Below are 24,569 nucleotides of genomic sequence, written 5' to 3'. Positions count from 1 at the left end.
TGCCCATTAATGAGGGCACATTAACGACATTGCTTTTGGCTGTTTTCACCAATGTCTTGTTCTGCTGGCTGAGGCCACCTACAACACACCAGGGCCAGTGCTGCTGGCCGAGGCTAACTACAACACACCAGGGCCAGTGCTGCTGGCCGAGGCTAACTACAAGACACCAGGCCCTGTGCTGGTTCCTGAGGCCATCTTCAAAAATCCAGGGCCTGTGCTGCTGGATAAATGCTAAACTGAGTCTTTGGCTTAGGGTATTAGGCAAGCCTGCAGGTAGGGTTATAGGATTGTGTTCGTAACTTCAGGTACTGGCCACCTCATCACTTGATTCCCTAAATTGACACATTGTGCTGTGGGCAGCAGCTTACGGCCATACCACCCTGAGCACGCCTGACCTCGTCTGATCTCGGAAGCTAAGCAGGGCTGGGCTTGGTTAGTACTTGGATGGGAGACTGCCTGGGAATACCTGGTGCTGTAAGCCTTTCATTTTCATGTCATTGAACTGCTTTTGATCCAGAGAAGGGGTGTATTAAAAGACCCAAAGCAGCTGCCCATTAATGAGGGCACATTAACGACATTGCTTTTGGCTGTTTTCACCAATGTCTTGTTCTGCTGGCTGAGGCCACCTACAACACACCAGGGCCAGTGCTGCTGGCCGAGGCTAACTACACCACACCAGGCCCTGTGCTGGTTCCTGAGGCCATCTTCAAAAATCCAGGGCCTGTGCTGCTGGATAAATGCTAAACTGAGTCTTTGGCTTAGGGTATTAGGCAAGCATGCAGGTAGGGTTATAGGATTGTGTTCGTAACTTCAGGTACTGGCAACCTCATCACTTGATTCCATAAATTGACACATTGTGCTGTGGGCAGCAGCTTACGGCCATACCACCCTGAGCACGCCTGACCTCGTCTGATCTCGGAAGCTAAGCAGGGCTGGGCTTGGTTAGTACTTGAAAGGGAGACTGCCTGGGAATACCTGGTGCTGTAAACCTTTCATTTTCATGTCATTGAACTGCTTTTGATCCAGAGAAGGGGTGTATTAAAAGACCCAAAGCAGCTGCCCATTAATGAGGGCACATTAACGACATTGCTTTTGGCTGTTTTCACCAATGTCTTGTTCTGCTGGCTGAGGCCACCTACAACACACCAGGGCCAGTGCTGCTGGCCGAGGCTAACTACACCACACCAGGCCCTGTGCTGGTTCCTGAGGCCATCTTCAAAAATCCAGGGCCTGTGCTGCTGGATAAATGCTAAACTGAGTCTTTGGCTTAGGGTATTTGGCAAGCATGCAGGTAGGGTTATAGGATTGTGTTCGTAACTTCAGGTACTGGCCACCTCATCACTTGATTCCATAAATTGACACATTGTGCTGTGGGCAGCACCTTACGGCCATACCACCCTGAGCACGCCTGACCTCGTCTGATCTCGGAAGTTAAGCAGGGCTAGGCTTGGTTAGTACTTGGATGGGAGACTGCCTGGGAATACCTGGTGCTGTAAGCCTTTCATGGCATTGAACTGCTTTTGATCCAGAGAAGGGGTGTATTAAAAGACCCAAAGCAGCTGCCCATTAATGAGGGCACATTAACGACATTGCTTTTGGCTGTTTTCACCAATGTCTTGTTCTGCTGGCTGAGGCCACCTACAACACACCAGGGCCAGTGCTGCTGGCCGAGGCTAACTACACCACACCAGGCCCTGTGCTGGTTCCTGAGGCCATCTTCAAAAATCCAGGGCCTGTGCTGCTGGATAAATGCTAAACTGAGTCTTTGGCTTAGGGTATTAGGCAAGCATGCAGGTAGGGTTATAGGATTGTGTTCGTAATTTCAGGTACTGGCAACCTCATCACTTGATTCCATAAATTGACACATTGTGCTGTGGGCAGCAGCTTACGGCCATACCACCCTGAGCACGCCTGACCTCGTCTGGTCTCGGAAGCTAAGCAGGGCTGGGCTTGGTTAGTACTTGGATGGGAGACTGCCTGGGAATAGCTGGTGCTGTAAGCCTTTCATTTTCATGTCATTGAACTGCTTTTGATCCAGAGAAGGGGTGTATTAAAAGACCCAAAGCAGCTGCCCATTAATGAGGGCACATTAACGACATTGCTTTTGGCTGTTTTCACCAATGTCTTGTTCTGCTGGCTGAGGCCACCTACAACACACCAGGGCCAGTGCTGCTGGCCGAGGCTAACTACACCACACCAGGCCCTGTGCTGGTTCCTGAGGCCATCTTCAAAAATCCAGGGCCTGTGCTGCTGGATAAATGCTAAACTGAGTCTTTGGCTTAGGGTATTAGGCAAGCATGCAGGTAGGGTTATAGGATTGTGTTCGTAACTTCAGGTACTGGCCACCTCATCACTTGATTCCATAAATTGACACATTGTTCTGTGGCCAGCAGCTTATGGCCATACCACCCTGAGCATGCCTGATCTCAGAAGCTAAGCAGGGCTGGGCTTGGTTAGTACTTGGATGGGAGACTGCCTGGGAATACCTGGTGCTTTAAGCCTTTCACTTTCATGTCATTGAACTGCTTTTGATCCAGAGAAGGGCTGTATTAAAAGACCCAAAGCAGCTGCCCATTAATGAGGGCACATTAACGACATTGCTTTTGGCTGTTTTCACCAATGTCTTGTTCTGCTGGCTGAGGCCACCTACAACACACCAGGGCCAGTGCTGCTGGCCGAGGCTAACTACACCACACCAGGCCCTGTGCTGGTTCCTGAGGCCATCTTCAAAAATCCAGGCTCTGTGCTGCTGGATAAATGCTAAACTGAGTCTTTGGCTTAGGGTATTAGGCAAGCATGCAGGTAGGGTTATAGGATTGTGTTCGTAACTTCAGGTACTGGCCACCTCATCACTTGATTCCATAAATTGACACATTGTGCTGTGGGCAGCAGCTTACGGCCATACCACCCTGAGCACGCCTGACCTCGTCTGATCTCGGAAGCTAAGCAGGGCTGGGCTTGGTTAGTACTTGGATGGGAGACTGCCTGGGAATACCTGGTGCTGTAAGCCTTTCATTTTCATCTCATTGAACTGCTTTTGATCCAGAGAAGGGGTGTATTAAAAGACCCAAAGCAGCTGCCCATTAATGAGGGCACATTAACGACATTGCTTTTGGCTGTTTTCACCAATGTCTTGTTCTGCTGGCTGAGGCCACCTACAACACACCAGGCCCTGTGCTGGTTCCTGAGGCCATCTTCAAAAATCCAGGGCCCGTGCTGCTGGATAAATGCTAAACTGAGTCTTTGGGTTAGGGTATTAGGCAAGCATGCAGGTAGGGTTATAGGATTGTGTTCGTAACTTCAGGTACTGGCCACCTCATCACTTGATTCCATAAATTGACACATTGTGCTGTGGGCCCCAGCTTACGGCCATACCACCCTGAGCGCGCCTGACCTCGTCTGATCTCGGAAGCTAAGCAGGGCTGGGCTTGGTTAGTACTTGGATGGGAGACTGCCTGGGAATACCTGCTGCTGTAAGCCTTTCATTTTCATGTCATTGAACTGCTTTTGATGCAGAGAAGGGGTGTATTAAAAGACCCAAAGCAGCTGCCCATTAATGAGGGCACATTAACGACATTGCTTTTGGCTGTTTTCACCAATGTCTTGTTCTGCTGGCTGAGGCCATCTACACCACACCAGGCCCTGTGCTTGTTCCTGAGGCCATCTTCAAAAATCCAGGGCCTGTGCTGCTGGATAAATGCTAAACTGAGTCTTTGGGTTAGGGTATTAGGCAAGCATGCAGGTAGGGTTATAGGATTGTGTTCGTAACTTCAGGTACTGGCCACCTCATCACTTGATTCCATAAATTGACACATTGTGCTGTGGGCAGCAGCTTACGGCCATACCACCCATAGCACGCCTGACCTCGTCTGATCTCGGAAGCTAAGCAGGGCTGGGCTTGGTTAGTACTTGGATGGGAGACTGCCTGGGAATACCTGGTGCTGTAAGCCTTTCATTTTCATGTCATTGAACTGCTTTTGATCCAGAGAAGGGGTGTATTAAAAGACCCAAAGCAGCTGCCCATTAATGAGGGCACATTAACGACATTGCTTTTGGCTGTTTTCACCAATGTCTTGTTCTGCTGGCTGAGGCCACCTACAACACACCAGGGCCAGTGCTGCTGGCCGAGGCTAACTACACCACACCAGGCCCTGTGCTGGTTCCTGAGGCCATCTTCAAAAATCCAGGGCATGTGCTGCTGGATAAATGCTAAACTGAGTCTTTGGCTTAGGGTATTAGGCAAGCATGCAGGTAGGGTTATAGGATTGTGTTCGTAACTTCAGGTACTGGCCACCTCATCACTTGATTCCATAAATTGACACATTGTGCTGTGGGCAGCAGCTTACGGCCATACCACCCTAAGCACGCCTGACCTCGTCTGATCTCGGAAGCTAAGCAGGGCTGGGCTTGGTTAGTACTTGGATGGGAGACTGCCTGGGAATACCTGGTGCTGTAAGCCTTTCATTTTCATGTCATTGAACTGCTTTTGATCCAGAGAAGGGGTGTATTAAAAGACCCAAAGCAGCTGCCCATTAATGAGGGCACATTAACGACATTGCTTTTGGCTGTTTTCACCAATGTCTTGTTCTGCTGGCTGAGGCCACCTACAACACACCAGGGCCAGTGCTGCTGGCCGAGGCTAACTACACCACACCAGGCCCTGTGCTGGTTCCTGAGGCCATCTTCAAAAATCCAGGGCCTGTGCTGCTGGATAAATGCTAAACTGAGTCTTTGGCTTAGGGTATTAGGCAAGCATGCAGGTAGGGTTATAGGATTGTGTTCGTAACTTCAGGTACTGGCCACCTCATCACTTGATTCCATAAATTGACACATTGTGCTGTGACCAGCTGCTTACGGCCATACCACCCTGAGCATGCCTAATCTCGGAAGCTAAGCAGGGCTGGGCTTGGTTAGTACTTGGATGGGAGACTTCCTGGGAATACCTGGTGCTGTAAGCCTTTCATGTCATTGAACTGCTTTTGATCCAGAGAAGGGGTGTATTAAAAGACCCAAAGAAGCTGCCCATTAATGAGGGCACATTAACGACATTGCTTTTGGCTGTTTTCACCAATGTCTTGTTCTGCTGGCTGAGGCCACCTACAACACACCAGGGCCAGTGCTGCTGGATAAATGCTAAACTGAGTCTTTGGGTTAGGGTATTAGGCAAGCATGCAGGTAGGCTTATATACGGTGGCCCTGAAGTGCAAATCACACCAACAAATTGCTAAACACAACAACAAAATTGAGAGGCCCTGAAGTGCAAATCACACCAACAAATTGCTAAACACAACAACAAAATTGAGAAACACAAAAACAAATGGAGAATCACAAAACAAAATTGAGAAGCACAAAAACAAAATTGAGAAGCAGAAAAACAAAATTGAGAAGCACAAAAACAAAACTGAGAATCACAAAATCAAATTAAGAAGCACAAAAACAAAACTGAGAATCACAAAATCAAATTAAGAAGCACAAAAACAAAATTGAGAAGCACAAAAACAAAACTGAGAATCACAAAATCAAATTAAGAAGCACAAAAACAAAACTGAGAATCACAAAATCAAATTAAGAAGCACAAAAACAAAAGAAGAATCACAAAAACAAAATGAGAAGCACAATTTCATTAAGAAAACCGGAAAGGGTAGGTACCAGTCGGCAACAGGAGACGTCACTGATTGGACGTCCGCGCTGTTCATCTTTGGAACCGAAAGTTACTCTGCCTGTAGCGCATTTTTTTCAAACATGAACATTAGCGGTGACCCAAACATAGCTGTCGCTATTCGAGAATATTTTGATTCAGGACATACATGCGAGGTGATACTGGATATGCTCAAGTGTAATCGTGACATTTCAATTAGTATGCGTACACTGAAAACGCATTTAAAAGAATCTGGACTGTACAGACGAGGCAACTATTCTCCACTTCCTGAGGTGAGGCGTGCCATTTTGTCCGAGCTTCGAGGACCAGGACAATTGTTTGGATATCGGACCATGTGGCAAGTTCTCAAACAAAAACACAAGCTGCGTGTCAAGCGTGATGTAGTTATGAGGCTGTTGAGACAACTAAATCCTCAAGGAATCGCTCTGAGAACTCGAAGGAGGTTCACAAGACGCACGTATCACTCCATGGGGCCCAATTACATATGGCATGTAGATGGCTATGATAAACTGAAACCCTTTGGCTTGGCCCTGTCAGGATGTATAGATGGCTTTTCAAGAAGACTGATGTGGCTTGTGTGTGGAGCAACAAACAACAACCCGGCTGTTATAGCTCACAATTATATAAACTGTGTAAAGAGTCTTGGTGTGATACCAATGAGATTACGAACAGACTTCGGGACTGAGAATGGGACTATGGCAGCAATACAGTGTACCCTCCGTCACGCGCACACGGACTATTATGCTGGATCGTCAAGCCACAGTTACGGATCATCTACTGGGAATCAGCGCATCGAGTCATGGTGGTCTTATTTCAGAAGAGGAAGGTGGGTACATTTGTGTCTGGTAGGTGTAAGCTACAGTGAAAGCTGATCAGATCGTTTTTTTTTTTTTTTACATGCATTTAAGAAAATAGAGTAGCGTCCTGCTGGACGTGTTGAAAAGTTGGATGAGATAGACGTTAACAGCCGTCACTTTATTGCAGGAACTCAAAATGGTCACTGTCAGCTGTTGTGCCGAAATGATCATGCTTGCCTAGATTTAACGACGCCAATACAAAATGAAAAACTCAGACCAAACTCTCCACTCCTCACAATCAACACACAGAACAGAGTGAAAAGAATACAGCATTTTTAACAAGAACATTACTGCAGGGTCGCTACAATATTTATGGAAAACTAATATGCATTACTTTGTTTGACATCCACTTGTGGCATGTTTTAAATGGGACCAAAATGTAACAAACCCTATAAAATGACCAAGAACAAAGCTAAATTGATTCTTAAATATTAATTATATACCCAGGTCTCAGTTTTGGATGGACCTTTTTGGAGACCTAAGAGACTCTGGAAACTTAAATGGAAGCCACGAACACCAATGCTTGCTGAGATTCTGCTTCAGAGGGGTTCTACAGAAAGACCTGGATGAATGCAAAGACCTCTGGAACAAACACAGGATCCGGCCAAGCAGACTTGCATCGTGTCCAGGGGGGAGTCCAAACGAACTCTATCTCTTGCCTCACAGGTATTTGAGTTCTTAACAAAATGAATTAACCTTTTGCATCAAACTAAATGCAAGGTGTTGTTATTGCTTAAGTTGGTTAATATATATTCATAATTTTACACATAAGTATGATAGAGCAGTTTATAACATTTCACTGCATGCGTTGATTTATATAGTTCCATATTGTCAGCAAAAAATCCTTCACTGTTCTATTTTCATTTTGCAGATATGGTTCAAGAGACTGTGGATTTGCTGTTGAGGAGAGGGAACTGGATGTGTTTCCCGAGGAGGGGCTACCGGTTGGATTGTGTGGTGATCCAAACATTGAGGAATATTTACAACAGGCTGTACAACAAAACACACTGCAGCAGCCACAAGACTGGGAATCGGCCACAGAACTGTATTTGGCCCTGAAGGACATAGCTGGGTTTTAGATACCAACTGAACTTCAGTTTGTAATGACATTTGTCAGAGTTACTCTGACGAAGACACACACGGTGTCGAAACGTTAGTTTCTTTCCTTTTTTTGCACATAATAAAACCTTTGGACTTACTTGAGTGCTCCAGCCCTTCTGTTTTTCCTTCATTTTTTAATGTTAGTAGTGTTTCCTTTCCCTCTTGCTAAATTGAATATAATATTGTTCATAATATACAGCAACTGGCATGGATTTAAATATTAACATTTAACCACAAGGAAACATTTAAAATTTTCTTTAATAAAACCATTTACAAATAGTGTCCAGCATTTCTGTCACTTTTCCAACATACAATATTCAGAAAAAACAACTAAAACAACTAAATGTTTAACAATATGGAAGTTGCTTGTCACATGAATGTGTTAAGTAGTGTGCCAACGGCAGCTGAACCTAACAGGGTAACTCAGTAACTGTAACTTGATGACCTTGCTGATTTAAGAACATCCAAATCCTGGAGCATTTTGAATTCCAAAGTCCATGTTGGCCTTAAAGATGCTGTATGAGTCACAGATGGGTAGCTTCAGAGTATTTGCACAGGTGTTTGCAACTGGAAAAGGCGAATCACTTAAAAACTGGATGCATGGTGGTGGTGTCATTCCTGCCGGTGGAACTGCCGTCAGCCCTGTGGCAAACATCATCAAATCTTCCAGGCACACTGCTGTTGCCTTCTCTGAAAGAAGAAAGTAAACACTGTAGTACATTACAGAAAATTAAATTCCTTACCTCTCCTTTCATAAAACTATAAACAAATAAAAACGGCCATTCAAACCTTCACAATCAAGGAGATAATCTGCCCAAAAGCCAAGTGTTAGGACCTCCTTATGCCGCTTGTTGCTTCCTGCTGGGCTGAGATCTGGTCTGAACATGCTCTCCAGTTCTGAAGCAGTCAGGGCCTTGGCAGAGAAGCATAGGAGTGGGGCCAGCACACTGGAATGTTGTTGCAGTGCACTTAAAAAATTCAGACTTTCCAGTCCATCTTTAAATCTGCAAAGGATAGACAAATAACTAATAATTGGTTTATAGCTATAACTATTGCAGTCTTCTAAATTGTGTTTAAATGTCTTTACCTACTAGATCTTTCATTATAAATTTGGACAGATTTCAAATGCATAGAATCACTCATACACAAAAACAATCCATAGTGCTCAGAAATTAACTGTGACAGCAAAAAAAGAAGAGCTCATTGGGATTTCAGCATTTAAAAAAAAATAGTGCTTTCACACTGGAATAAACAAGTGTGTCAAACAAGGGCTCACCTCTTTTTATAAATAACTGAAAAATTAATCATGTTGCATGACTATGATTATTATGGGTCATTGTGAACAATAAATGTATACTAAATTAGAGTTCTAGTGTCAAAAGGTTAATAGCGTGCAACAGTGGCTCAGGAATTAACTTGTTGTTCATCAGATCACACGGATGCTACTAAATCAGTTTTTTCATATACATCTGAAGGTCTGAAAATGTCAGTGGCTGCTGTGATGAGCAACTGGCCATCCTGAATTTACAGTTTTTTCTGAATGCTTAAACCCTAACTGTGATTCTTATAGCACAATTCCTAAAACTATTAATACTTATAGCAAAACCACTCACTGAGTTTGCAAATCTAAAAGCACAAACACTGCTTTGCACTCAGTTTGCAATTTTGTAACACACACTTTGCAAAACTGTAGGCACAACTCACTGCTTACACTCAATTACCAAATTTCCAACACACTCCTAGCAAAATTATACACATGTATGGCTATCATTAACACTATTTTGCCAACTGTCTGGCACACTTTCACTTGTGAAAACTTTTTTAGATAATTAGTTCACTTTGCAATCAGCCTAAGCACTATAATACAGGTAAGCTCTGTGTGTGGAGTACAATGGAGGGAGCAGGAAGAGTGAGAAGTAGAGGAGGCCGAGGAAGAGGACGTGGAGGTGAAGAAGTAGGATGAAGAGGACGACAAGGACAAGGAGGAGCAGGAGGAGGATGAGAAGGGGGTAGAGGAGGACGAGGAGGGGGGAGAGGAAGGGTAAGAAGAGTAAGAAATAGAATTGCTGATGACATCAGAGCTACAATAGTGGACCATGTAATCAACCGTGGAATGACCCTGAGGGAAGCTGGCCAACGGGTTCAGCCTAACTCGAGCCACTACTCTGTAGCAAGCATCATAAGGACATTTTGAAATGAGAATCAGTTAGTACAGTCACTTTGCACTAAGATTTGTAGCACAACAATACCATAGATGTAAAAATACTGAAATTGTTACTTTAAAGAATTGCTAGACGACCAGATGCTGGGGGCAGAGGAAGCATGTTCACTGCAGAACAAGAAACCCATATAGTCAATATGGCGATTGCAAATAATCCTATACTTGGAAATAAACACTTATGTTTGTTTTGATGTGTGTGAATACAGTTTTTTCTGATTGCTTAAGCACATTTTTTGTAACTATTGGCTATTTTTGCAAAACTCTACACACAAATAAGAAAACCTGTCACCCAATTATCAAAACATTGTAGTTCTCTTGCAAAAGCGAACACAGCTAGATTAACTCTTCACACCTTCGTAAAAATGGTGTTTTCGTATCAAACAGTACACACAAGCCATCATCTACTAAGCACACAATGCGCTAACTGCACACTGATGGTATGAATAAAAAACACATCTGGCTTTTGCTTTCTCTGTGCACAAGGTAGGCTATGTCTATTAACTTCAAGTACTATTATTCACACACATCAAAACAAACATAAGTGTTTATTTCCAAGTATAGGATTATTTGCAATCGCCATATTGACTATATGGGTTTCTTGTTCTGCAGTGAACATGCTTCCTCTGCCCCCAGCATCTGGTCGTCTAGCAATTCTGTAAAGTAACAATTTCAGTATTTTTACATCTATGGTGTTGTTGTGCTACAAATCTTAGTGCAAAGTGACTGTACTAACTGATTCTCATTTCAAAATGTCCTTATGATGCTTGCTACAGAGTAGTGGCTCGAGTTAGGCTGAACCCGTTGGCCAGCTTCCCTCAGGGTCATTCCACGGTTGATTACATGGTCCACTATTGTAGCTCTGATGTCATCAGCAATTCTATTTCTTACTCTTCTTACCCTTCCTCTCCCCCCTCCTCGTCCTCCTCTCCCCCCTTCTCATCCTCCTCTTGCTCCTCCTTGTCCTTGTCGTCCTCTTCATCCTACTTCTTCACCTCCACGTCCTCTTCCTCGGCCTCCTCTACTTCTCACTCTTCCTGCTCCCTCCATTGTACTCCACACACAGAGCTTACCTGTATTATAGTGCTTAGGCTGATTGCAAAGTGAACTAATTATCTAAAAAAGTTTTCACAAGTGAAAGTGTGCCAGACAGTTGGCAAAATAGTGTTAATGATAGCGATACATGTGTATAATTTTGCTAGGAGTGTGTTGGAAATTTGGTAATTGAGTGTAAGCAGTGAGTTGTGCCTACAGTTTTGCAAAGTGTGTGTTACAAAATTGCAAACTGAGTGCAAAGCAGTGTTTGTGCTTTTACATTTGCAAACTCAGTGAGTGGTTTTGCTATAAGTATTAATAGTTTTAGGAATTGTGCTATAAGAATCACAGTTAGGGTTTAAGCATTCAGAAAAAACTGTAATAGTACTTGAAGTTAACTGACATAGCCTACCTTGTGCACAGAGAAAGCAAAAGCCAGATGTGTTTTTTATTCATACCATCAGTGTGCAGTTAGCGCATTGTGTGCTTAGTAGATGATGGCTTGTGTGTACTGTTTGATACGAAAACACCATTTTTACGAAGGTGTGAAGAGTTAATCTAGCTGTGTTCGCTTTTGCAAGAGAACTACAATGTTTTGATAATTGGGTGACAGGTTTTCTTATTTGTGTGTAGAGTTTTGCAAAAATAGCCAATAGTTACAAAAAATGTGCTTAAGCAATCAGAAAAAACTGTAAAAGGAGTAATGAGTTTACCGTTGAATGACACTTTGGTTTCTTTCAAGGATGTACCATCTGAGGTACTCCTCCACAAATGCTTGTTTCTCACTGCTCTCATCCAGCAGTTTGGAAGATTGTGCTGTTTTGCAAAATAAGATTATGCAAAGACTCCTCTGATTCAGCTTTCAGGACCTATAAAAAAAAAAAAAAAAGGTTTACTGTAAGAAAAACAAAAATATAATTTTCACTACTTTTATGATTCATTCAAACATTGGATTAAAAAAATAATCAATTTGTTATTTCACTTGTGTTGTTGGGAGGTGGAAATCTGTCCTTTCAGATTACAGAATCTACCTTGAACCTACTTTCAAGATATGATCCAACCCGGATAACTTTTATCCTGATTAAATCTTTTAAACTGGCCCCAAGTGTCTTCTAAGTAAACCCATTCCCTGAGCCTAGGTAATTTTCTACCTGATGTAGAACTTTTGTGATCTCCTCATCTTGCACATCTTCTACAGTGGCGCTGAAACTCTGATTCCCTGTGATGTGGTTGACCAGGTTCTTGGAGAGGAAATGTGGTGCTGGTCCCCCATGCACAATGGATACAGCGATCATCTTTCCTGCTAAAAAGTACTCATCTTGCCTGGCAGCTGTTATACAGGGCACATAATTATCATGGTTAATTGCTATTAAATATGCTAATGAAAAAAATAAGCCAATTTTTATTAAAATTTCCATTGTAATAATTACGGAGAAAACATCCACCTCTTGAATTATATACAAGATAACGGCTCTCTGGAGGTCCATCAAAGATGGGGCGATTTCTCAGACTGCCCATAAGAAGTGTGAGGAATTCACGCCTCGGGCCACCTGTATCCAAACCTTCTTCAAAGCTGCCAGCATCATCATTACAGTTTTTTCTGAATGCTTAAACCCTAACTGTGATTCTTACAGCACAATTTCTAAAACTATTAATACTTATAGCAAAACCACTCACTGAGTTTGCAAATCTAAAAGCACAAACACTGCTTTGCACTCAGTTTGCAATTTTGTAACACACACTTTGCAAACCTGTAGCTACAATCCACTGCACAGCACTCTTTTTGCAGAACTTTAAACACAACTCACTGCTTTACACTCAATTTCCAAATGATCAATGCACTCCTAGCAAAACTATACACATTTAAGGCCATTATTTACACTATTTTGCCAACTGTCTGGCACACTGTCACATGTGAAAACTTTTTTAGATAATTAGTTCACTTTGCAATCAGCCTAAGCACTATAATACAGGTAAGCTCTGTGTGTGGAGTACAATGGAGGGAGCAGGAAGAGTGAGAAGTAGAGGAGGCCGAGGAAGAGGACGTGGAGGTGAAGAAGTAGGAAGAAGAGGACGACAAGGACAAGGAGGAGCAAGATGAGGACGAGGAGGGGGGAGAGGAGGACGAGGAGGGGGGAGAGGAAGGGTAAGAAGAGTAAGAAATAGAATTGCTGATGACATCAGAGCTACAATAGTGGACCATGTAATCAACTGTGGAATGACCCTGAGGGGAGCTGGCCAACGGGTCCAGCCTAACTCAAGCCGCTACACTGTAGCAAGCATCATAAGGATATTTTGAAATGAGAATCAGTTAGTACAGTCACTTTGCACTAAGATTTGTAGCACTGCCATATGCTGATGAGAAACACAACAATACCATAGATGTAAAAATACTGAAATTGTTACTTTACAGAATTGCTAGACAACCAGATGCTGGGGCAGAGGAAGCATGTTCACTGCAGACCAAGAAACCCATATAGTCAATATGGCGATTGCAAATAATCCTATACTTGGAAATAAACACTTGTGTTTGTTTTGATGTGTGTGAATAAACACCAGTACTTGAAGTTTGGATCCCTCTATGCTTACGGATCTATGACAAAAGTATGAGCTCAAACTGACATAGCCTACCTTGTGCACAGAAAAAGCAAAAGCCAGATGTGTTTTGTATTCATACTATCAGTGTGCAGTTGGCGCATTGTGTGCTTAGTAGATGATGGCTTGTGTGTACTGTTTGATACGAAAACACCATTTTTACGAAGGTGTGAAGAGTTAATCTAGCTGTGTTCGCTTTTGCAAGAGAACTACAATGTTTTGATAATTGGGTGACAGGTTTTCTTATTTGTGTGTAGAGCTTTGCAAAAATAGCCAATAGTTACAAAAAATGTGCTTAAGCAATCAGAAAAAACTGTAAACTTGATGAACATGTCGTAGTTGTCAGAGTATGTGCTGCGTCGAAATCCTCTAACAGCTCCATCCCATACAGCTGACCTTGATATATTGAACCTGCTGACCTTCTTGTGGTCAAGTTCCAGTGCCAAATTTGCAATAATTTCATGTGCCTGCAAATTGGTGTCTCTAAAAAAAAAAAGGGAAACTTATTTTTTAAAGGTGTATATACTTCTCTCATGATTGCATGATGTCTTGTACAGAACAAGATGGCGGTTAATTGGATTCAAATGTTTAAATTACTAACACAGGTTCTTCTGGGGGCTCAGCTTTGGCTTCGTTAGGAGTAGGATCTTCATCATCAATCACAATCGGTTCAAACAGCTGTGTGTAGTTTCTGCAGAGTGAAAACATGTACACAAAGTGTAGATGCAAAAAGACAAATGCATAAACATGCAGTTCCAGTTTTATAGAACGATTCTACTATTTTTTTTTTCTGAAGAATCTAATGTAAAAGAGTCAAACTACATACATTTATAATAATTGTGTGTATATATTTTGTGAAACCCTCTGGAATAATTACTCAAGATACAACGCACCTGTAACAGGAGCTCTCGACAGTGAGGCATTCAGTAGTGCCTATATCGTTTTCTTCTTCCAAATCTATGACCTGGAAATACAGAAATGAGGATGAATGAAAATTCATATTTGACCAATTGATAATTATTTTAATATAGGGAGCCTAAGTCTCCTCCCCTTCTGGTCTGCTCATGGGTCCCTGAACAAAAGAAAAATGAATGGAAGTGAATGGAGCTATAAAAGTTATTTTCTGGTCTGCTTTGCCTTACTCTCTGAATCACACATATGTTGTACTTCAATTTAAATAATAAATAATTGTGTTTCGACTATGTCTGTAATGTAATTTGAGGTTTGTTAGCTTGTAAAAATTCGTCATTAAAATGACTACAAGTCAGATGTCACAAATATGACGTCGCCTCAGAAGCTTTTCTCCCCCAGCGTAGCTGCTAATTATCACATGGCCAGATTTATAGTGGTTTTCTCCACATCATCCTGGAAGAAGGATTCGAAGCTCGCTAAACAAAACTAAGCTTTTCCTCTTCTCTGTGTCTGGTTCGATGATGTCAATTTTGTGAGACGAACATTTACATTTCGCCACGTCTTTTCAAACAAAACCTAAAATAACCTTTGCCACCTGTCGCTTAAGCACTTTTTGGCATCAAAATGTGTTTATATACTTCACGGACATCATATTTTAAATCCATGGCACACAGCAAACGGGATCAGAAAATAATTTTTATTGGCTCATAGACTCCTATTTTTTTAGCAGTAGGGGACCCATGGTCCGGAAGTAGATGGATGTACCTTAGGTTCCCTATCCCAATAGATTATCTAAAGGTACAATAAGTAAGAATGAAATAAGAATAACATCCTGTGGTCAAATTTGTGTACTGCAGTCTATCTTTATAAACAAACGAGTGACTCTCCCTCCTCTCGTTCCATGAGTTTCATGGCTACGGATCAGCGCCAGAAGATTCTAGATGACAAAGACGAGTCATACACAGTTTCAATGTAACCTTCTTTCCAACATGATTGAGACATTAGACTGCTTTGTGATTATTTCATGTAGTATGACTTATTGTACCTTTAAGGGGTGGATGTTATAATCTATTGATAGTATGAAAATTGAGGATGTGAAATGCATTGTATAATAACAATGAATAAGCAAACAGTGAATCGTTATCTAATTGCAAAGTAAAGGCGGTGGAGATTGTCTGCTGCACTGTTTTACAAATAAAAAAGTTTTTTACCTGTTGTACTTCATTAGCAAGCACAAGATCCCCAGCACCCTTCCTTAGAGAACAAAGAAAAGCATTATTGTTGTGTACTGTGAAAATATTAATTGACACTTTGAAAATATTTAAGCATCTTGATTAAGAAACAAGCAATACAAGTATTATGTAGTCCATGTTCCAAAAACCATATACAGAATGAATGACAAAAGTGTATATCTCATTAATACAAAGTGTAGGCAAAAAACAGTAAAAGATTACATGTTCTTAAAATATCACTTACTCATATTCTGCCGCTTTCTGTAAAGGACTGCTTTCATGTTGAAGTTCCCATGGCTGAAACAAACAAACAAACAAACAAACAAACAAACAAACAAACAAACAAACAAACACACGCGAGCACGCACACACACACACAAAATGTATTTCACATATAACTATTAACTGTTTTACTGAACTGAGGCAAATGGTGGTGGCTAAACAACAAGAAAACTCTATAGAAAATTTTAAATTGTACTTACCAGTGTATCAGCAAGATCAAACTCAGAGGGCCTTTTAATAACAATCTCTGGGTCAGAGTCAGACAAGTCTAAATTTTCTCCAACTACAAAACATGAAAACAAATCAAGCTAAGCTAACTAAATTCATACTAATGTATGAAACTTTATTTGATCATCAATAATAGATTAATACGAAAGGCATAAAGTTAGCATTGAAAACTCATGACTCAGTAGATCCAAAAATGGCTGAATTTCATGTTTCCAGGAAGAAACATAACATATACAAGCTAATTTAGGGAGCAATGGTGGCAGAGGAGTTAAAAGCCCGCCCTGTAATCAAAAGGTTGAAGGTTTGAGCCCTGCTCAGTCTGTCGCAGTCGTTGTGTCCTTGGGCAAGACACTTCACCCTCCATGCCAGGTGGTGGTAGTGGGAGGGATAGGTGGCATCTGTGTACAGCAGCCTTGCTTCAGTCAGTGAATCCCAGGACAGTTGTGTCCACATTGTAGCTAATCACCAGCAGTGTGTGAATGTGTGTGGGTGAATGACTGGTTTTGTTGTGAAGTGTCTTGGGGGGGTTGTAGAACCCTAGAAGGTGCTATATCAAATACAGGCCATTCACCATTTTTATGTAGGTATGCTATTGACTTGGGTGCTTTATGCGTAATGTTATCATTTCACAATTTCAAAATTAGCAGTTGTTGGAACTAAGGGAATGTGTGTCAAAATCCAAACAAACATTAGCAGCTTACCATCTTCAAAGTCACTCTTCAAGCAGATGAAAACAGTGATTCTTTGATAAGGCTTGCCAACTTCAGCCTTATAAGCCTCAAGTGTAAATGGTCTTTGTGTTCCAGGGACAGTAATGACCTCAGTGCCATCCGGATACAGAAGAAGGAAAGGTCCATCTTTTAGATCTTTGTTAAAGTCCTTCATTTTTTTAACAGCTTGATTGAGCAGACTTGTGGCAGTAGCGTCAGGGTCTGTTGTTAGGAAAATAGTTTTTCCACGGTATGGCTTCAAACCACCCTTTTTAATGGTCATCAAGCCGACATTTATCTGTAAGGAAAAAGACATGAACAATGGGCCAAGTAGATACTAATATGACTCTAAGCAGATCTATTCAAACTTGAATATTTATTAACTGCAAAAGAGGGATCTTCCTGACAACCTAAATGTACAATTACTCGTAAACAATTGTTCTTATTCTGGATAGCTTTACTACACTGAACATTTTCTACACAACTCCCCTAAGGAATAACAAAAGAATGTCATTAGAAAATTAACCTCAACTTGTTTTCAGACTGAGCTAGCCAAACTACCTGAACCTTTCTTTTTTCCTTTTTCTTTAAGCCCTTCCTCCCTTCAGAAAACTTTTGCCTCTCTTCATTTTTCTTTTTTCTGTATTCTATGAAGGTGCTGAAGGTTGGAGTCGGGCAGTTTGAGGTAGTCTGTGATGCTAAAGGGAAACAAAGGAAAAATGTACTACAATGTCACACATTAAAGACATTAATTCATGTGACATTCCATTGTCCACACAACACGCAAATAAGGACAACACTGAATAATCTCACTAGAAAATTTCTACCAAGGAATGACAATGCAACTGATACTACTGACCAATACAATTCTACACCAGTAAGTTTTAATGTATAGACACATAATAGTGTTAGTTCCTAAAGTTAACCAAACATAATAAATGAACTAATTTATTATCGTTTCAGTTGTGGAAATGCTCAGAGGACTGTTCCACGAAGCAAGCTAATCCCAAAAGCCAGGCTCACTCTGAAAATCCAGGCTCGATTGCCCCAAATTCGGTTCCAGCAACGAGGCTAACCTGCAGTCTTTCTGCTCATTCATTATGCAATATGCTTGTGGACAAGTCTGGTCCGTGGCACCCTAGCTGCGAGGTTTGTTAACACTAGAACTGCCTTCAAACCTTCACTACTAGAAAGGTCTTGAGCAGTCATTTTGACAGCTGCGTGCATTTTCAAATGAGCCTCGATTTTCTGAGCTCGCTTAGTGGAACAGCCCTCTGGTCTGCTATGGTCTGGAAACAGCTAACGCTAGGCTAATAAATCAATTAATAACTAACATTTTATTATGCTTATTAACTTACTCAATGGGAGTGAAGTGTCTCCGATGCAAGATGCGTGATAAAGCCTCTCGCCACAGCCGCTGCAAAAGTTCGGTGACTCCTCAACCAGCTTTTTCCCACAGCTAGGACAAAACATTCCGCCGTTCTTCTTCAAACGAAATGCGCTACAGGCAGAGTAACTTCCGGTTCCAAAGACGAACAGCGCGGACATCCAATCAGTGATGTCTCCTGTTGCCGAATGGTACCTACCCTTTCCGGTTTTCTTAACGTAATTGTGTTTCTCAATTTGTTTTTGTGATTCTTCTTTTGTTTTTGTGCTTCTCAATTTTGTTTTTGTGCTTCTTAATTTGATTTTGTGATTCTCAGTTTTGTTTTTGTGCTTCTCAATTTTGTTTTTGTGCTTCTTAATTTGTTTTTGTGATTCTTATTTTGTTTTTGTGCTTCTCAATTTTGTTTTTGTGCTTCTTAATTTGATTTTGTGATTCTCAGTATTGTTTTTGTGCTTCTCAATTTTGTTTTGTGATTCTCCATTTGTTTTTGTGTTTCTCAATTTTGTTGTTGTGTTTAGCAATTTGTTGGTGTGATTTGCACTTCAGGGCCTCTCAATTTTGTTGTTGTGTTTAGCAATTTGTTGGTGTGATTTGCACTTCAGGGCCACCGTAGTTATAGGATTGTGTTCGTAACTTCAGGTACTGGCCACCTCATCACTTGATTCCATAAATTGACACATTGTGCAGTGGGCAGCAGCTTACGGCCATACCACCCTGAGCACGCCTGACCTCGTCTGATCTCGGAAGCTAAGCAGGGCTGGGGTTGGTTAGTGCTAGGATGGGAGACTGCCTGGGAATACCTGGTGCTGTAAGCCTTTCATTTTCATGTCACTGAACTGCTTTTGATCCAGAGAAGGGGTGTATTACAGTTTTTTCTGATTGCTTAAGCACATTTTTTGTAACTATTGGCTATTTTTGCAAAACTCTACACACAAATAAGAAAACCTGTCACCCAATTATCAAAACATTGTAGTTCTCTTGCAAAAGCGAACACAGCTAGATTAACTCTTCACACCTTCGTAAAAATGGTGATTTCGTATCAAACAGTACACACAAGCCATCATCTACTAAGCACACAATGCGCCAACTGCACACTGATGGTATGAATACAAAACACATCTGGCTTTTTCTTTCTCTGTGTACAGATGTCAATTTGAGGTCACACTTTTGTCATAGTGTCATGTAAACATACAAGGATCCAAACTTCAAGTATTGGTCTTTATTCACACTCATCAAAACCAAGACAAAGTCAGAACACAAAATAGGAATTTCACAAAAAAAAGGAAAAAAAAAGACAATCAGCCTACATCATGTCGTCTTTCTGGGTCCGGCCACAAAATTTCGTCCACATCGCATGCGATATCCTCCAGTCCAAGGCACTGGAGAAAATATCTCCTTGAATGCCGTATCCAGGCCTGACATGATGCCTGGTCAATATCTCCACATGCCTCCTCCATTGCCTGTAAAAGGGCTACCTGTTGATGAGGATGACGGTCGTACACTTTCCAGCGCCAGGCAGAGAAGAACTCCTCGATGGGATTTACAGTTTTTTCTGATAGCTTAAGCACATTTTTTGTAACTATTGGCTATTTTTGCAAAACTCTACACACAAATAAGAAAACTCTTCACCCAATCAGCAAAACATTGTAGTTTTCTTGCAAAAGCGAATAACCCTTGCTTAACTCTCCACACCTTTGTAAAAATGGTATTTTCGTATCCAACAGTTAACACAAGCCATCATATTAATAAGCACACAATGCACCAACTAAACACTGATGGTATGAATAAAAAACACATCTGGCTTTTGCTTTCTCTGTGCACAAAGTAGGCTATGTCAGTTTGAGCTCATACTTTTGTCATAGGTCTGTAAACATGGAGGGATCCAAACTTCAAGTACTGGTGTTTATTTACACACATCAAAACAAACACAAGTGTTTATTCCCAAGTCCAAACAAAACAGTAATTTCACTGAGGAAAAAAAAGAAATCAGTCTACATCGTGTCGTCTCTCTGGGTCCGGCCACAAAATTTCGTCAACATCAAATGCAATGTCCTCGAGTCCAAGGCACCGGGGAAAATATCTCCTGGAATGGCGTATCCAGGCCCGACATGATGTCTGGTCAATATCCCCACATGCCTCCTCCATTGCCTGTAAAAGGGCTATGTGTTGATGGGGATGACAGTCATAGACCTTCCAGCACCAGGTAGAGAAGAACTCTTCAATTGGGTTCAAGAATGGAGAGTATGGGGGGAGGTTGAGTACAGTGAAGAGTGGGTGATCTGTAAACCAGTTGCGGACCGAAGCAGATCTATGGAAACTAACATTGTCCCATATGATGACGTATCTGGTCTGCTCTGGTCTCTGAACATTGGTGAGCATGTCAAAGGTGTCCAGGAATGTAATAATGTGTGCAGTGTTATATGGGCCCAGGGTTGCATGATGGTGAACAACACACATAGTTATGTTACCACCACATTGTCCTGGGACATTGATTATGGCACGGTGTCCAATAATGTTCCTGCCACGTCTCCTTGTCTTTGTGAGGTGGAAACCAGCCTCATCCACAAAAATCTGCTCATGACCCATGGCATCTGCCTCTAGCTCCATCACTCTCTAGACAAGACAAAACAAATTCAGCACAGCAGGCACATGCACGGCACTACAGTATGCACTTCCAAATTCAGTACCAATGATACTATAGCTTACCTGCACATAGTCATATCACAGCTGTTTTACACGTTCACTGTTTCTTTCAAAAGGTACTCTGTAGATTTGTTTCATTCGGATTCTGTTGCGGGCATCCTTATGATGCCTGCTACAGTGTAGCAGCTCAAGTTAGGCTGAACCCGTTGGCCAGCTTCCCTCAGGGTCATTCCATGGTTGATTACATGGTCCACTAATGTAGAGCTGATGTCATCAGTAATTCTATTTCTTACTCTTCTTACCCTTCCTCCTTCCCTTCCTCGTCCTCCTCTTGCTCCTCCTTGTCCTCTTCCTCTAACTTCCTCTAACCCTCTTGCTTCTTCACCTCCACGTCCTCTTCCTCCAACTTCTTCACCTCCACGTCCTCTCCCTCAGCCTCCTCTGATTCTCACTCTTCTCACTCTTACTGCTCCTTCCATTGTACTCCACATAGACAGCTTACCTGTGGCCTGTTTATAGTGCTTAGGCTGATTGCAAAGTGGACTAATTATCTAAAACAGTTTTCACATGTGAAAGTGTGCCAGACAGTTGGCAAAATAGTGTTAATGATAGCCATACATGTGTATAATTTTGCTAGGAGTGTGTTGGAAACTTGGTAATTGAGTGTAAGCAGTGAGTTGTGTTTAAAGTTCTGCAAAAAGAGTGTTGTGCACTGAATTGTGCCTACATACTTGCAAAGTGTGTGTTACAACATTGCAAACTGAGTGCAAAGAAGTGTTTGTGCTTTTAGTTTTGCAAACTCAGTGAGTGGTTTTGCTATAAGTATTAATAGTTTTAGGAATTGTGCTATAAGAATCACAGTTAGGGTTAAAGCCATCAGAAAAAACTGTAACAGGATGAAACCTGAGGGAGGGGCAGCCATCTGCTACAAGTGGTTGAGGTTGTTAAGGTTCTGGGACTGGTCTCACTCAAGATGACAGACCATAGGACATTACTGCAGGATTTACTGATCTGTTGTTGTAACCCAGTAGAGAAAACCGCTTTTGTTGTTATTCTTTCTTGGTTTCTTTTTATTTGTATAAATATATTTTCATTCTTTTATTTTGAAAAGCATCATTTATTTTGAAAATAGGAAGTGTGATCCTCCAGCAAACTTTATTTTTCTGTTGCCGAATCACAAGGGGTAAATGCTTTTTTTTCATTGGTTGAAAGTGGGTTTAGCCCCGTCTTCCAAAACACCAGACCATCGTTTCACATGAGCTAGGTCTTTTCGCACGTGGACGTAGATGAGACAGGCCACGGATAGCTCGTGCGGAATTTTCTAACATTTTGGTGAGTTGAGCCCATGGGTTTGAAAAATTAATAATGTGTTAGCCTGTTGCTAAAAGTTGTTTCTTCTGTTCATACCGATTCGCGAGTGGTAATTTGCTGTTTAAAAACGGTTGAAATGCTGTTTGTGGTAGAATTTGTTTAGCATACTTGAACGATGATTGGAAAAATCTATTATCTTGCTGGTTATACCTATTAATCACAATTTCATGGTTGAAAAGAGAACGAGAAATTCATTTGTTGTTTTACATGTGGTTAAAATAATTTCATGTACAACGAGAGATATATTCAAAGCATGCATGTAATGTATTACTGTGGTAATGTGAAAGAAATGTGAAAAGATAAAGAACTAAAGCTATAGCTGTGATACAAGAGAAGAAACGGAGCTGGCTGTGTGCAATAATGTTAATATTGTTGTGCAGGCTAGGTTTTTTTTCCTTGTTCGTGTGGAAGGAACTAAGATTTTGGATCCCGATGGATTCTCTCCGGATGGAGATGGCGAGCCTGAGCCCAGACTGAACTTTGCAGAGGAACTTACTCTTCTTCCTCGACGGAGACTCCCAAGTGGTAACACACAAACCACAAACGAAAGAGAAAAAGAACTAGACTAAGAACTTTTGACTTGACAAATGACCAAAGACAAAAAGACAATTGAATATTGAGCTCAAACAACTATTTTTGGGGTTATTTTTGTTTTGCCGGCTTATTCTTATTATTGTTATTGTTATTATTATCATTACTACTGTCAATGTGGAATTTGTGTCTTGTTTATTTCATTTTTGTGTAAATAATAACCGTTGCTGCTCAAATTCCTGTCTCCAGCCATTTCATTCTGTATTCGCCTCGCTTTCTATTGTAGCCCTGCCGAACCTAGCAACTGGTCTATAGTTTGGCTGTCCTAAACTACTTAAAGTGAGTCAGTGGTTACATTGTGTTTTATGGCTTTCATGGATCTCAGATCTTACCCAGCACTGTCCGTCATCATGTCCAAAACACCAAATGAGGGAATATTTTATAGAAGAGTGGTTGTTCATCCCTTCGTGCCACTTTTGGAGTCACTGTCGAGGTTTGGCAGTGTGGCAGGGAGGTGTGTGTTGTGGCTCAGCTGCAGAGGGAGAGGTGACGTGAATGGTTGAAGGGGCAGCACCAGGAGAAGCTGGAGAGGTGTCGGGACCAAAAAGGAGCAATATTGTGAGCAGCTGGCACGCTGCTGGAGCAATGCCTGGGAAATTTATATTGTACATTGAAAAGTAATAAACATGAAACCCAGAGCACGGTGTGTGAGAGTCTGTGTCATGTGTGTGTCTTGCATTTACACAGCAGAAAGATTGTGAAGTTAACATAACAAGCAGAGCTTTGACAGATTTCAGAATTATAATTCACTATTTTGGTTTCCTTTCTTAACCCACCACTCTTCCTTTTTCTCACTTCCTCTCATCACCTTCTTCATCTTTGGCATCTTGCGTTCTGTCTTCGCCGCCCATCGTTTAACCGAAATGTTCACAGGATTGGTCCCCACTTTTAAATGAGCTAGCAGTTCTGAATGGAAATATCAGTTTGCTCTTTACTTCTTAGCATACGCCTGTTTCACTGAGCTCTTTAAGCTGGCCGTGTGAGAGGAATTTGTTAATTGAGTTAAGCACTGGCTTTTGCTTTCTTTCTGGGTGTTGTCATGTTCATGTTGTATGCAGTTTAAAAAATAAAAACTGTGCAGAAGAAATCATATAAAGCAGGGGTGGGAAACTCCAGGCCTCGAGAGCCGGTGTCCTGCAGGTTTTAGATGTGTCCTTGATCCAACACAGGTGATTAAAATGGCTAAATTAGCTCCTCAACATGTCTTGAAGGCTGTATCCCAATTCAGGGTCTGCAGCCTTAAAGGGTGCATTTTAAGGCCGATTACGTCACAGCGGCACGCCGAAGGCTGTCCCAATTCAAAGGCTGATCGAAATGCGGCCCTCAGATGCGTCCATTTGTGCGGGTGTCCGCTCTCCAGGCTCCGAAAGCCTTGCCAGCCCTTGTGATCGGGTGGCACCGCCCACCAGGCGTCTGAAAGAAAGAAGAAAAAACCCGGACCGGGCCGCCTGGCAACCCTTTGTGCGGGTGTCCGCTCCCCAGGCTCCGAAAGCCTTGCCAGCCCTTGTGATCGGGTGGAACCGCCCACCAGGCGTGTGAAACAAAGAAGAAAAAACCCGGACCGGGCCGCCTGGCCACCCTTTGTGCGGGTGTCCGCTCCCCAGGCTCCGAAAGCCTTGCCAGCCCTTGTGATCGGGTGGCACCGCCCACCAGGCGTGTGAAAGAGAGAAGAAAAAACCCGGACTGGGCGCCTGACCTCCCTTTGTGCGGGTGTTCTCTACCCCGGCTCCGAAAGCCTTGCCAGCCCT

The 24,569-nt window shown here is 42.1% G+C and overlaps 1 protein-coding gene, 2 long non-coding RNA genes, 2 other non-coding genes and 10 pseudogenes across 5 annotated transcripts; 11 read left to right on the top strand and 4 right to left on the bottom strand.

Annotated features, from left to right (window-relative positions):
* The first annotated feature begins 362 nt into the window (after positions 1-362).
* LOC148105396 (5S ribosomal RNA) lies at positions 363-481 on the top strand. Its single transcript, XR_015718865.1, has one exon. It is a non-coding gene; the product is annotated as a 5S ribosomal RNA (ribosomal RNA).
* A 390-nt stretch (positions 482-871) lies between these two features.
* On the top strand, positions 872-990 carry LOC148105395 (5S ribosomal RNA; annotated as a pseudogene).
* Positions 991-1,380: 390 nt separating this feature from the next.
* LOC148105394 (5S ribosomal RNA) lies at positions 1,381-1,499 on the top strand (annotated as a pseudogene).
* Positions 1,500-1,883: 384 nt separating this feature from the next.
* LOC148105393 (5S ribosomal RNA) lies at positions 1,884-2,002 on the top strand (annotated as a pseudogene).
* A 390-nt stretch (positions 2,003-2,392) lies between these two features.
* Positions 2,393-2,501, top strand: LOC148105392 (5S ribosomal RNA; annotated as a pseudogene).
* Positions 2,502-2,891: 390 nt separating this feature from the next.
* On the top strand, positions 2,892-3,010 carry LOC148105391 (5S ribosomal RNA). The gene has a single exon (XR_015718864.1). It is a non-coding gene; the product is annotated as a 5S ribosomal RNA (ribosomal RNA).
* A 351-nt stretch (positions 3,011-3,361) lies between these two features.
* LOC148105390 (5S ribosomal RNA) lies at positions 3,362-3,480 on the top strand (annotated as a pseudogene).
* Positions 3,481-3,831: 351 nt separating this feature from the next.
* Positions 3,832-3,950, top strand: LOC148105389 (5S ribosomal RNA; annotated as a pseudogene).
* A 390-nt stretch (positions 3,951-4,340) lies between these two features.
* Positions 4,341-4,459, top strand: LOC148105388 (5S ribosomal RNA; annotated as a pseudogene).
* Positions 4,460-4,849: 390 nt separating this feature from the next.
* Positions 4,850-4,958, top strand: LOC148105387 (5S ribosomal RNA; annotated as a pseudogene).
* A 6,621-nt stretch (positions 4,959-11,579) lies between these two features.
* On the bottom strand, positions 11,580-13,153 carry LOC148105386 (G2/M phase-specific E3 ubiquitin-protein ligase-like; annotated as a pseudogene).
* A 652-nt stretch (positions 13,154-13,805) lies between these two features.
* LOC148105385 (uncharacterized) lies at positions 13,806-14,400 on the bottom strand. The gene is made up of 3 exons (XR_015718520.1): positions 14,359-14,400; positions 14,067-14,156; positions 13,806-13,948 (listed from the first exon to the last, which is right to left on the bottom strand). It is a non-coding gene; the product is annotated as an uncharacterized LOC148105385 (long non-coding RNA).
* Positions 14,401-15,586: 1,186 nt separating this feature from the next.
* LOC148105384 (uncharacterized) lies at positions 15,587-16,148 on the bottom strand. The gene is made up of 3 exons (XR_015718519.1): positions 16,092-16,148; positions 15,854-15,906; positions 15,587-15,631 (listed from the first exon to the last, which is right to left on the bottom strand). It is a non-coding gene; the product is annotated as an uncharacterized LOC148105384 (long non-coding RNA).
* A 214-nt stretch (positions 16,149-16,362) lies between these two features.
* LOC148105383 (uncharacterized) lies at positions 16,363-18,352 on the bottom strand. Its single transcript, XM_087838369.1, has 4 exons — positions 18,188-18,352; positions 17,391-17,527; positions 16,821-17,127; positions 16,363-16,517 (listed from the first exon to the last, which is right to left on the bottom strand). The coding sequence occupies exons 1-4, from the start codon at positions 18,300-18,302 to the stop codon at positions 16,363-16,365; spliced, it is 714 nt and encodes a 237-aa protein (XP_087694495.1). The 5' UTR covers positions 18,303-18,352.
* Positions 18,353-18,912: 560 nt separating this feature from the next.
* Positions 18,913-19,031, top strand: LOC148105382 (5S ribosomal RNA; annotated as a pseudogene).
* Positions 19,032-24,569: the final 5,538 nt, after the last annotated feature.

This window comes from Neolamprologus brichardi, chromosome 3 (assembly GCF_056152115.1).
Source record: "Neolamprologus brichardi isolate AB-2024 chromosome 3, ASM5615211v1, whole genome shotgun sequence".
NCBI classification, from domain to species: Eukaryota; Metazoa; Chordata; class Actinopteri; order Cichliformes; family Cichlidae; genus Neolamprologus; species Neolamprologus brichardi.
The sequence above is the reverse complement of the archived record's forward strand: the minus strand, read 5'-3'. Positions and strand labels throughout refer to the sequence as shown.

What these genes read in the sequence shown, in the direction of transcription:
- LOC148105383 (XM_087838369.1), bottom strand. Translation starts at nt 18,302, where the DNA reads ATGTTTTGTCCTAGCTGTGGGAAAAAGCTGGTTGAGGAGTCACCGAAC. An exon ending in AGACACTTCACTCCCATTGA is followed by an intron (nt 17,528 to 18,187) that starts GTAAGTTAATAA and finishes GTTTCCCTTTAG; the next exon opens with CATCACAGACTACCTCAAAC. An exon ending in AGGAAAAAAGAAAGGTTCAG is followed by an intron (nt 17,128 to 17,390) that starts GTAGTTTGGCTA and finishes TTTTCCTTACAG; the next exon opens with ATAAATGTCGGCTTGATGAC.